General features: G+C 43.6%; 1 protein-coding gene across 4 annotated transcripts in view; it reads left to right on the top strand.

The window, feature by feature from the left end:
* The window catches only part of LTBP4 (latent transforming growth factor beta binding protein 4), a 922,370-nt gene that overhangs the window by 773,407 nt on the left and 135,976 nt on the right, over positions 1-12,987 (top strand). For all 4 annotated transcript variants that reach the window (XM_069207205.1, XM_069207206.1, XM_069207204.1 and 1 more), the window contains one exon: positions 4,807-4,932. In XM_069207205.1, coding sequence (XP_069063306.1) covers positions 4,807-4,932 — 126 coding nt within the window. The remainder of the gene's footprint in view (positions 1-4,806; positions 4,933-12,987) is intronic.

Genomic DNA, 12,987 nt, shown 5'->3' with positions numbered 1-12,987 from the left:
CAATGTTTATTAGACTGGAGATAGAATGGTAAATCTGACCCAACTCCTGTAATGTCTGTATGTTTACTAACATTTGTTGGGCTGAAGATGGAATGCTATATTTTACCTCTTGTGCTATTATTATTTGTTATTTTTTACACTATTTAGATTGGAGTTAGCTATTATTATTATTTAATTCTGTTTCTTTTATTAAATTCTTCTAGGGTTTTTTATTTAAAAGAATATATGTTTAAAATAATTGCATTTCTGCTATAATTGGATTTCATATTTAAAATGTGTTTTATGTATTGAAATATTTGCTTATTATTTTATAAATATGAGCTTAAGAAATATATTTATAAACTATTTTAAATGTATACTAGCTAGAACATGTTTACAATTTATGTATAGGCATTGTCATTAATATTTGTTAAATTGATTGTAAATGTACAAATATTAATTTGAATTACATTTGTAAACGTTTTCTAAATTGGATGAATTTTGCATTGACAATACATTCTCCACAAACTAATTTCAGCTCCTAAAACAGATAAACATCTTTGGATTCTTCAGTGTAAGGACTGTGGCTAAGCCTTTCTGATTGTGAAATGTTCAGGACCATTGTTCCTCTTATGGCTTTCTTCCCCTTTACCACTTCCCGAGTAGGCTGCAGGCTAAGGTGCTGCATAGGATATAATGGGTCGCTGTGACTCAAACACGCCCCACTCTAGTTGCAGCCTCCTGGGATGTGGGATTCGGTTGAACATTTTTGCCCTGGGTGATTTCAAGCACAGCATGTAGTTAATTGGCTGAGGTTTAGATTTGATTTATTGGATTGCTCTGTATTGTTCTACTTAATGTTCACTGTACCAAAAAAGAGAAAGTGCCTGAATCCCAAGAGAAAAAAGGTGTCTCTATTTATAACCTGTCTCGCTCATATCTTTACAATAGAAGAAGTCCCTAGTTCACAGAGTAGACGTGAATTAGTTTACGCCATGGTAATCTCAATTACTGTTCCATTCATCTCAACCGACTTCAGACATGCCTTGTTTCACAGTCAATCACAGCAAGGATGCCAGGCCAAATAAGAAAGAGAAGTGGATTACTGACAAACACTCAATCTTTAGCTAAGATCTGTCCCACGGGCACCCCTTTATAGTAATGCATATGCAGCTTGACCAGTGATGCTTAATACACAATAGATGACAAGTATCTTCTCTAGGTGACAAGACATTGATGAAAAAGTAGTGAGAGAAGACAAAAGCACATCTTTCATTGCTCGTACCTGAAACGACCCCAGCTCTTGGCCTTCAGACAAGAACATTTGTTTACTAAAATTGTACAACCCCGTACATTGAGGACAGCCAGTGACTTCGCTGTGGTTCAGGGGTGAGTCAGTTCCTGTCCTTAGCGTCAGCAGGTCAGCACCGCCCTTTGTGATGGGCTGCTGCCAGTGAGGATCGTGCCTTGGCAGTAGATGCAAATGGAGATAAAATGTCCACCCTCAGTCCACTCCTCCAGTGTGAATGAGAACCAGAAATGTTTTCATGCTTACTGGCCTTGTAAAGCTGAGGGCCACTGCAACGCACTAGCCCCTAAAGCTGGGATCTCCGCCCAGTTCTCACGGATCCAGAGGCTTGGAATTTTGGACGGGGCAAAGATCAAATTGAATTGGTTCAAAAAAGATACTTGTAATTTTATAACAACCTTCTTAATATGTTCTGATCCCTTCCACTTTGCACATAGCACGGTCATGGTAATGCATTTTGCTGGTCCAAGTGTGCTTGTTTCAGTATAACTGTAAGAAATAGGGCCCATTCACCCTGGCAGCTTCAAGCTCTGATCTACAATCCTTGAAACTCGCTAGCATTTCCTCCAGTTTCCTTGTGATAGATTAAGTTAATCAGAGTTAGTTGCAATCCCAAAAGTGGCGCAAACTTACAAAATACAATTGTATTTTGTAAGTTTGCACCGATTTTGCGTCAAAAAACGACGCAAATACCGCGCTAAAAAAAATATAAATATGGGCCTATGTGAGTTCCTAAAAATGGCTAGTGGGATGGATAGATAGATGGTCTAAATGAAATGAGGTGCTGTTAGGTTGTAGGAATATAGTTCAAGGAAGCAGAGGTTGTGATCTATGAAGTGAGGTGTGGCCATACTGTAATAGAGAGTGAGGCTGACAGTCATGCAATAGAGCAGGCTACACTCAGAAGTAGGCATTCAGAGGATGGAGGAGAAGCTCATTCAACTGAAGGAAGGGGAGAGAACAATCAATAGTTCTAAGGCAAGTTCAATCTTTCCTGCAGGGTTTTAGGAATACAGAGGAAGTGTTTTTTAAGATAGCATGCAAGGTGACGATGCAAAATTATAGAAAGAAACATCATGATTTGCAAGTGAGATAGCTTACGCCACTGTAGCATTGCACGGTGCTCACATCCCCCATGTGAGGTAGCCCAATCCAAATGAACCACTCAATCAGGTGTTACTTGTATTGCACAGCTTGTCGCCTGTGTGGGTATCCAGGCGCTTGCTGCAGGTGTTTATTCGAAAAGCCAGGTTTTCAGTCAAATGACTAGCACATTACACTGAGTTATGTAAAATATTGTAGACAAATGTTTGCCCGCAACGAAAACTTAAATGTAAGCATGGAGAAAGCACAAACTTTAACATGTATGGAAAATAATAAAAATGTAATGTGTTACTTAATAAATAAGATGTAAAGTTGTGTATAGTCATCGAAATGCCCTAAAAGAAAGGCACACAAAGAAGGTACTTGGCATGCATTAAAAAAATCGCCTCTGTCAAGTAAAGGGAAATATGTTATTCGACACATCACAAATCGGGGCTAAAAAGATTTATGTGCCCTTCACTTAATCGCTGAAAAAGCACAGAATACCAAGTAGCACAGCTAATGGAAACGTTCCTCCATCTTCAATTCCGTTAAAAAGTTTCAGATAATAGTTATATGGGGTTCATAATGTGAAAATAGATATAGAATATTGTCTAGACTTATGGCATGCACTGAACAAACAGAATATTTCCAGTGTGGGAACATGCTTTACAAAAGAATGCAATTTGCTGCCTTTGGCCATATTCCGTGAGTCAGATTTATGACATTTACATACATTTGCAGTTGAATTGATTGGGCAGGTTTGCTCGTTCGTGTCCTTGTAGTGTAATTGCACACTTACTGCAAGGATGCTTTATTGGTCTGTTGTTATTTACACTACAAAAGAAACATTGAATCACAGTACACACGGTACAAGTCACGGAGGAAGGCTGTCTCTATTCCAGCAAAAAACCTTTACTTGAAATCTGCATTCACTCTTCTCCCAGGATGAGAAGAGGGGTGGCATAGAGTCTCAAAGGCAGACAGTGGGCTGCAGAGAGCCATCATGGAGAGAGATGTCACGGAGGGACTTTAAAGGCGGGAGGGAAAGATGAGGGAGGCGGGAGGCTGGGAGAAAGAGTTTGAGTGTCATCACAAGTATGTGAGGGGCAGAGGGCTTACTGGGAAAAGAGACTTCAGGAAGCCCTCACAGGGTCAAAAGACAAAATATTACACAGACTTTTTCTCCTTCTTGGACATCTATTGCACAATCTGTGTAAATGCAAAGGCACTGGCTGGAATCTCGGCATCAATAAACCATTTGATGGCTTTTTGTCAACACAATCTCTACATGAGCACATCTGAACATCCCTCACACACATATTTTACAATACCCACCTCTTTCCACTTAAAATCACACATTATTCACCACATTTAACTTCCACTTTTAAATTGAAGTTTACCGACTGAAGCAGAGGTCTTTGCACTCCTCACCCCCTTAAGGCTGTGCCTTCCACAAGGTGGACAGAGACACGGCTTCAGGTCGCTCCCTTTGCTTCCTAGCTTCCACAATGTCCTGTGACATCAAAGATACCGACCCTAAACGACCATGACCCCACCCATTTTTTGTGATTGTTGCTTCTACCTATATTAATTACCTCAATTCAATGAAACAAAGAAAGAGAAAACTTGAAGATATGTTGCATAAGCACCAACACAAGGTAGATAAAGTGCCTTACAAATCAAACACAAAGGCCTATTAAACATCCCACCATTACTACGTAATAACGATTATGCTAAACCTGACTGCTATCTTAAATTGACTTAGGATAGTGCCAACTATGACTGGAGAGTGTACAAATCATTACTTTGGCAACTAATGTGCAATGTTTACACAATTTAGCCATGTTTAGTACTTTCACAATTGTCTCTTGTGCTGTTCACGCATGAGTGATGAAGATACACTGCCTGTGGTCAATCTAGCCAAGGCAGAGGATAAAATAGTAGAAAATCCTGTTAGACAAATCACTACCCCCTTCCTCCAAGGTTAGCGTACAAGGGTCCAGGTGATGATTTGTGAATTCCAATAGTCTTACTGTTTTGTGTAAACATGTCCCTCCCAAACCACTCCTTAATTGTCTATAAACCACATCCATTTTTTCATAATTACTCCCCATTTTCCCATTACTCCCCTTGGACCCGCCACATTTACTACAAAATTGGATACCTGAGCGTGTGGCGATGTCCACGCAACAAAGATTGGAGAGACTGACATGGAGAGCTTCAGCCATATACTTTTGAATTGTGATTTGTAATACAGGAGTAGTGCTACTAGAGTATTACTTTATGTACTGCAAAATGGTGGTTTTGAATCAAGAGTTAACACCATTGAGTCCTAATTGAATTATGTCCTCTGTCTACAAGAAAAACAGTCAGTAGAGAAAAAGGTATGAATGCAAACAAAATACTGAAGAGCTCCCATTTTCCTCCTGTAGATATAGATGAATGCCGCCAAAGCCCACGCCCCTGCGGGTCTGGGCGCTGCGAAAACACAGCAGGCAGCTTCCGGTGCGTGTGCCCCGCTGGGTTTAGACTCAACATTCAAGAAGCAGAGTGTGTTGGTAAGAAGCATAGTATGGTTTTTTACCCATGGGATATTGAAAATTGTTTTTAACATCTGAAATAGGCTAACTCTAAAAGTGTGCATGTGTGTTAATTAAGCAAAAATAATTAACTCTGGGACCACTGGGTGTGTGGGTTCTCATTGTCCTTGTACATGGGACAATATGAGTTTGACTTTAAAGGGTTTAGCAAGTGTTTTACAGACTTTCTAACAATATGTCTCCTGCCTCCAAAGGTCCACCCATTGATTTATATAGAAAAACACTAGACTGCTCTTCATATGTGACCTTGTATTGTACTATATAGGTGCCATCATAGAAGGAGTACTCCCAACGCAGCACCCAGTTCTCCCAAGTCAATCAACTATAAAACTCATTATTAACTTACACCAAGCTCACCTCCCCTATCCAGAGGTTATTTTATTTTAAACATATAACAGGTTATTTACTGCATCATTTTCTAGGTTTGTAACTAGGATGGTCATGCTCTCCATGTCTTCACAGGCCATGTTTGTATTAACAGGATTTTCAACTACAAGTAATTGCTATGTGGTGTGTAAATGTTCAATGGAAGCAAACCATGGCTACAGTTCCCAGAATGCATTAGTATCTCACAGTAAAGCCCAGAATGACTGTGTGTGACGACACAGAGCGAGGTAGTAAACCTACTTGTGACCTCCTGCAGTTCCCTTCCTTGTGCAAACAACGTTTAAGTAGAGTTTGGTTTTCAGAAAATTGCTAAATGTCTTTTTTATCGTGTAATTCAGTTAATCTTTCAGCTTTTTCCTCTTGCCTATAAATTTGAATTATTTTAACATCATTATTGTGTGGCTCGTCATTAAATTCAATTTGTGAAGTTCTAAAAACCCAAAGAGAAGTCATTAACAAATATTTCAGAATCGTGGCATGTGGAATAAATGTAGAAACATCTTGATATATACAGTGTGTAAAATGGGTTGTTCTACAACTTTGTGGCCTGTGTGTTAAAGGATTTTTCTGCTGGTTCTTGTCCTTTTGAGGTTTGGTTGCAAAAGCAACATTTTGCCATTATTATTAGAGTGAAGACTTTAGAGAGGAGGGTTTGTTTTCAATCTCTTTTGAGATTGCCTACTGTTTTCCTTTATAAAGCTTTAGATTCATAGTGAGGGTCTTAAAATTGCAGATGGCCCTCAAAGATAGCCCTTGCCGTTGCTTAAGATCTGGGGAGGTAAGTGAGGTCAGGCTGTATGACAAATTAAGTAATTTATTGTTATTGTGAAATACTGAGATGATGTAGCCTGGTATGGGCTTTGTAATAATGTGTATAGGTAAATCATAAAAGGTGAAGAAGAACCACTACATGAAAAGCAGGCTCATATTCAAAGTTCTCTAACATAGACCGGAAAACTCTATCTGTAAATATGGATACTATTGTTCATAGTTTGTCAGGGACGTGTGACAGCAGGGACAAAAGGAGAAAAATACTTGTAAGAGAGCTGGCTATGATCACACAGTGTGTCAGAGGAGAGTGGGGGCTCTAGTGAGCAAGGCCTGCATAAGATAACAAAGGAATAAAGAACAAAGAAATTCGAACTTTTAAAGAACAATTACTAAAGGGTCAATTCAGCATAGAGAGTAGATAACATAAAGGGTATGCAAGATATAGACAGATTCATTGGAATTTTGCAGCAGTGCAGGACCAAAATATGAAGCCGGGTTCACTAAAGTTCCAAAAGGCATTTTCACAGCATAATGTGGGACATTTTGTGACAGTACTATTTTGTTATTCTGGCGCACATGACTGTATTTTGGGCAAACGGTTTTATCTCATTAGCACCATTGTAACACCTAAGAACAGCAAGGGGCAGCTGAAAGGTAGGCGGTTAAAACTGGCTAAGAGTTTACCACTGTGAGGCATCATGCATGGTACTCTTTTGAAAACTTAGTATGCATTTGAATATCTTATTGTTGAAATCTTCCAGTTTGCAGCACATAGTGAATTCTGTTGCAAGTATGGCAAATCCATATTTGGCTCAGTAAATTCCTCACCCATAATTGCTGTTACCCTGACACCAAAAGGTCTACAGGTAGGACATACATGAAAAGATCTGCGGACCTGATACCCTTAGTGATGCTATAAAAAGTAACATAAATACAATGAGCACAATGGGCAAGAAACACCACCTATTTTGAGAGGAGTGCCCATGAATCCTAGTGCTCACATATGTAAGTGCAAGGCAGTAACGGCAAGTGTTTATGCTGGTGGTTGCAAGTGCTAAGCAAAGGCATCCTTTTGTGGGCTCAGGGACTTGGTTTTCTTCATTAAACTTTGAACAGCTAGAATGAGATGCAAAAAAGGGGGAACGATGGAGGAAGATAAGGATACAGAAACAGTAACAAAAGGTGAAAAGGATGAAACAGAACCTTCATGTGTGGGATGACGAGACAGGAAGTGTAGTGGTGATTGCAGGAACTGGCTCTTTATATAGTGGACCAAAACGAAACAAGGTACACAGTACAAGGAGTCCAAGCAATTCCCAGAGGTATAACAGAGGCACAAATTGCATCCAAAATGCCTTCTTTTTGGGTAGTGTCGTCAAACATTTAGCCATATCCGAGGGTACTGCTAGTACAGTAAGTGAGACACACACTCAATAAAGAAATTTGAAACCAATTAATAAAAATAACACATACTTTTATTTAAACTTTGATACCAAGATCACTGGAGTCCGGTGAGTACTTTTCGAGTTCTGAATTTTTAGAGTTTGCAAAAGTTTCAGATGCAGTAATGTTATCCTATGAAGGAAGAACACGCACTGTATACAGGTATAGTACAGCGACTTATAGGGCCAATCTCCTGGACTTGCAGTAAGTATGGGGCAAGGTCCAAGGCCACACCAACAGGTTATCTCAGGTGGCACAGGGATGGCAGGGTGTAGTGGTACAGTTCAGCGTCAGGTGCCCCGTGTAGGTCTATGGGGATCAGTCCGGTCACATAGTTGCTGAAGGGGCGGACTGAAAGTCCGATCCAGGCAAACCACTAAGGGGGTTCAAGTCTTGCAGTGCTCAGGACGTTGGGACTTCAGTGGTACCGTTCTCCATGGTCGGATGCAGAGGTGGTTTGGACTGTAGAGTTTACCATCACCACAGGCAGTCGCTGTGAGGGGGCCCACAGCAACAGGCTGCAGGCGTACACTGAGGAACCAGTCCAGCAGACCCAACAGGTGGGTTCAGCTCTCACAAACCCGGGGGATGTAGGGACAACAGTGGTCCTCTTCTCCTGGGCCCGTGGCATCCGGGTGCACAGGTGCATTGGACCGTTTGGTCTCCGTCATTAGAGGCGGTCGCGGTGAAAGGGGGTCTGCAGTATCAGTCTGCAGACTCCATCAGGAAGTCCACAGAGGGCAAGCTTGGGTGGGCTTTGTCTTTGGGGGACCTAGGGACCACGCTGACACCGTTGGCCAACTTCAGCTTGGGCTAGGCAGCTCAGATGCAGTGGTGATGTCCAGATGTGGTTTTTGGCAGTCCCTGTCCTCACAGTTCTTTCTTGGGTGCCTGCAGATGCAGGGAAGCAGCTACTCTACTCCTAGGGAGCTCTTCTTGGTGATTTGCAAAGCACTGGCAGGTCTCCAAGTGCTTTGGAGGCTGCAGTAGCAGGACAGGTCAATTGCTCCTCGATGGTTGGGTGCAGCGGGCAAGCTAGCAGGGCTGGCACCAAGCCCATTGTGCTCTACGGTTCTTGGGTTCAGCTGGCTTCTTGTCCACTCCTCCCTTTGTGTCCGTTTTCGTTTCATTTTTTCAGAGCAGGGAGTGGTCCATAGGAAAAATGTTTTTAGTGCCATTCACAAAGGGGAATGGGTTCCATGGGGACCCCTTCTCATTTGCGAATGGGTTAGTACCAGTTTGAAACTGGTGCTAACTGCGATTGTTTTGCGACCGCATTTGTGCTCACAAAACAATCATACATGGGATTGCGACTCGCAATTAGGAAGGGAACACCCCTTCCTAATTGCGACACACAAACCCTTTTTGCGTTTCGGTAAATAGTTTACAGAATCTCAAAAATGGGTCTGCACATCCCAAAGTGCATTTTGCGCATCACAAACGGCCTGATTCGCCGTTTGTGACGTGCAAAATGCTACGTACATGTAGCCCTGGGTGTCTTGTTTGGGGGAAGGAACACTGCGGACCTGGTTAACAGGAATCCAGTACACATCAGTCAAAGTTGCTTCAAAAAACAGGGAAAAAGTATGTGTGTGGGTTGCGGGGTTGGTACTGCAAACAGAACCCAGCTTCCTACATTGATAACAAGAGACATGATGAGGAGTCAACACTAGAAAGCCCCGAAATTCGGATGTTCTAGCGTTCGGCAGTGCCTGTTACAGGCTCCATAAGTGAACTTGGGCTCCCTGCATATGTTTTTTTATTTTTTAACACAAATTAATCATTACAGTACTCTCATCACATATCTGTAGCCCTAGATAAAGGTTCAGTATCATCGTCAAACTTGAATGCTAACAGGTCTGATGTACAGCTGGTTGGTGATGGAAAATATTCTGATTTTCTGGGGAAAATTCCTAATGCAGAGGAGAATGCACTGGTAGGATTTCTTCTAACACCAAAATAGTAACGAGAAAGAAGTTTTGACAGTGGATTCTCCAATTCATTTGGCACTTTCTCTAGAAAATCACAGGATTTCTTATCACCACCCAACTGTAAATCAGACCCAGACACTGCGTGTACTTGACAGTTAGAGTTCATTTAGTTGTTTAAGATTCATTTGTACACAGAGATCATTACCGGGGCAACTCAGAAAGAATAAAACGTGCAAAGAAACAGGGTTGATGTAGGGGTTGATGGTTACAGTAGGTCAAGTGACATTTGCTCACCTTCACGCACAATGGAGCCATATAGGCCCTTTTTCCGACCCTGGCGGTCATAGACCGCCAGGGCCGCGGGTGACGGAAGCACCGCCAACAGGCTGGCGGTGCTTCCTTGCCCATTCTGACCGCGGCGGTAAAGCCGCGGTCAGAAAAACGGGTCCGGCGGTTTCCCGCCGGATTTCCCCCGGCTGGGCGAATCCGCCATTGACGGCGCTGCAAGCAGCGCCGCCATGGGGATTCTGACCCCCTTCCCGCCAGCCTGTTTCTGGCGGTTTTTACCGCCAGGAACAGGATGGCGGGAACGGGTGTCCTGGGGCCCCTGGGGGGCCCTAGGGGCCCCTGCAATGCCCATGCCAATGGCATGGGCAGTGCAGGGGCCCCCTAACAGGGCCCCAGCCTGCTTTTCACTGTCTGCCTAGCAGACAGTGAAAAGCGCGACGGGTGCAACTGCACCCGTCGCACACCTACAACACCGCCGGCTCCGAATGGAGCTGGCTTCAGTGTTGCAGGCCTCTCTCCCGCTGGGCCGGCTGGCGCTACCTTAGGTAGCGCCTGCCGGCCCAGCGGGAAAGTTGGAATGGCCCCAGCGGTCTTTTGACCGCAGGTGGCCAAATGGCGGTTCCCTCCAGGCGGGTTGCAACCGCCGCCCGCCGGGGTCAGAATGACCCCCATAGTGTCCTCTGCTGCTTGTGCTCTAGACATCCATCTGAGCCGCTATTTAAAGTCCCCGTTAATTCCATGGAGTGACACTGGAACCACGATTAATGATTCTGGATGCTATTTCGCTGGGAGTTAACACAGAACACGAGTTAAACTCTCCAGAATGGAAATTACATGGTCCTTTTGTACAGGTTTTTCCCAATTTTGGGGATCTTAATACTCAAATTTACCACTAATATTTACCACTTGCTCTGTGCAGATGGTAAATATATGCAGGAGGGCGCAGGTGGAGGTACTCTTGGGGTAGTGGAGAAGGCGGTTTGGGGATGGGGTTATTGAAGCGTTTCTGGGGAGCCCTGTCTGCTCCCCATATTGTGCTGGAGGGGGCAGCCATGGGATGTGCTGAGTCTGTGCCCGCCAGACCTGTCAACCTCGACTCAAAAATGCAGGTGAAGTCAGGCATTTAAGAGGGTGATCCCATCAATGTGAAAAGAGTACAAACACTTTTTTGAGGGTGATATAGGTTTGAAAAACGTGTGAACCCATTAAATTCGGAGGAGACCTTTTGTTTGTCAAGTAGGTAAATAAAAGTAACAAGAAGGTGGCATCAGCTAAATGTGGGCGAGTTGACGGTTGTGGGTCATGTCTCTCTCTCAACTATGGCACTTCCAGGTGCAACCCTGCACACAGTAAAACCGAGTATAAAAACACCGAACCTGCTCTGCTTGGAGGAGGCAGTGAAATTGCTAGACAACCATTTTGATGGCAAAAGTCTTTACTTCCAGGGGGTCTCTGGCAGTATAAAATTACTGGTCTTCTCAAAGGAAAATATATTCTTCCTGTACCGAAAATAAAGCTCTACAATTTTTCAAAACAGAAGTTGTGAACTAGTTAAATAAGGGAAGCTGCCTCACAAACGGGTCTCTTTTCTGACTGTCAGACATAGAATGAATTTAACCCTCTCACTTGGAAGATGCCTTTCTTGCTGGAATTTAGAAATGGCACCCAGGAAGATGTGTGCCCTCCAGGCCCCTTCGACCATACATTCCACACACTGAGTTATTTCCTCTTGACCATGTGAGTTATACATATTTGTCTTGGTTCAAAAGTTTGTGATGATACATTTAGCAACTGCTTTACATGCTCCATGTTGCAATTCCTGTAAAGCTTTAAACAGGTCTAATCTTTTAAAATGCAATAAAATATGGGGCATATTTATACTCCGTTTGCACCGGAATTGCGTCGTTTTTTTTGACGCAATTTCGACGCAAAACTAACTCCATATTTATACTTTGGCGTTAGACGCGTCTAGCGCCAAAGTCCATGGAGTTAGTCTCATTTTTTGCGCCGTTTTTTAGCGCCTGCAAAAGGCAGGCGTTAAGGGACCTGTGGGCTCTGAAGGAGCCCAGAGGTGCCCTCCCATGCCCCCAGGGACACCCCCTGTCACCCTTGCCCACCCCAGGAGGACACCCAAGGCTGGAGGGACCCATCCCAGGGACATTAAGGTAAGTTCAGGTAAGTATTTTTTTTTTTTTTTTTTGTGGCATAGGGGGGCCTGATTTGTGCCCCCCTACATGCCACTATGCCCAATGACCATGCCCAGGGGACATAAGTCCCCTGGGCATGGCCATTGGGCAAGGGGGCATGACTCCTGTCTTTGCTAAGACAGGAGTCATTTCTATGGGGGTTGGGAGTCGTAAAAAACGGCGAAAATCGGGTTGAGGCGAAAAAATTGCCTCAACCTGACTTGTCCCATTTCTTGACGCCCAAGCTCCATTTTCCCCTACGCCGGCGCAGCCTGGTGTACGTCGTTTTTTTTAACGCACACCAGACGGCGCCGGTGGCTAACGCCGGCTAACGCCGGCTAACGTCATTCAATAAATACGGCGCCCGCATGGCGCTTCAGAATGGCGTTAGCCGGCGCTAATTTTTTTGACGCAAAACTACGTTGGCGCAGTTTTGCGTCAAAAAGTATAAATATGGGCCTATGTTTTTTAAAAAACACAAATGCCAGGATACCTGATTCAGGCGGGGGACTCTCAATTTTTCATTTTAGCAGTCTCCCGCCTAAAGTTGCCTTTGCTTCAATGTACTTCAGTGGGTCAAATAAAGTCCCACGATCTTTTTCAGAATCTCCCTGTTTAGTGTTTTAAATGTTTCCATATATGCCTTCAGCGTCTCATACGTACCGGCGGCTCCACGTACGTTGAGAGCGGGCGCCTCGAAGGAGCACATGCTCACTGTACACTTGGGGCACTCCTGGAATATGACCATAGGAACATAAAACCTCGGCAATGCAGCATTGCAATCTTTGAAAGAAAAAACGCAAGACTTTGCACAATAATTAACGACGTTGAACAGCAGATTACGCCCCCCTCAACCGCCGACTGCCCATTTTCTAACAGAGCACGGAAACCTACTGAAATCGAAGTACCACCACGGGACAACAAGTGCGCAAATCAAAATTATATTCACACAACCAGTGTCATTCACAATTTTGGACCAGTTTCTCGCAGATTAAAAACGTAAATGG

Source organism: Pleurodeles waltl, chromosome 9 (assembly GCF_031143425.1).
Source record: "Pleurodeles waltl isolate 20211129_DDA chromosome 9, aPleWal1.hap1.20221129, whole genome shotgun sequence".
NCBI classification, from domain to species: Eukaryota; Metazoa; Chordata; class Amphibia; order Caudata; family Salamandridae; genus Pleurodeles; species Pleurodeles waltl.
This window is presented reverse-complemented; position numbering and strand designations above follow the sequence as displayed.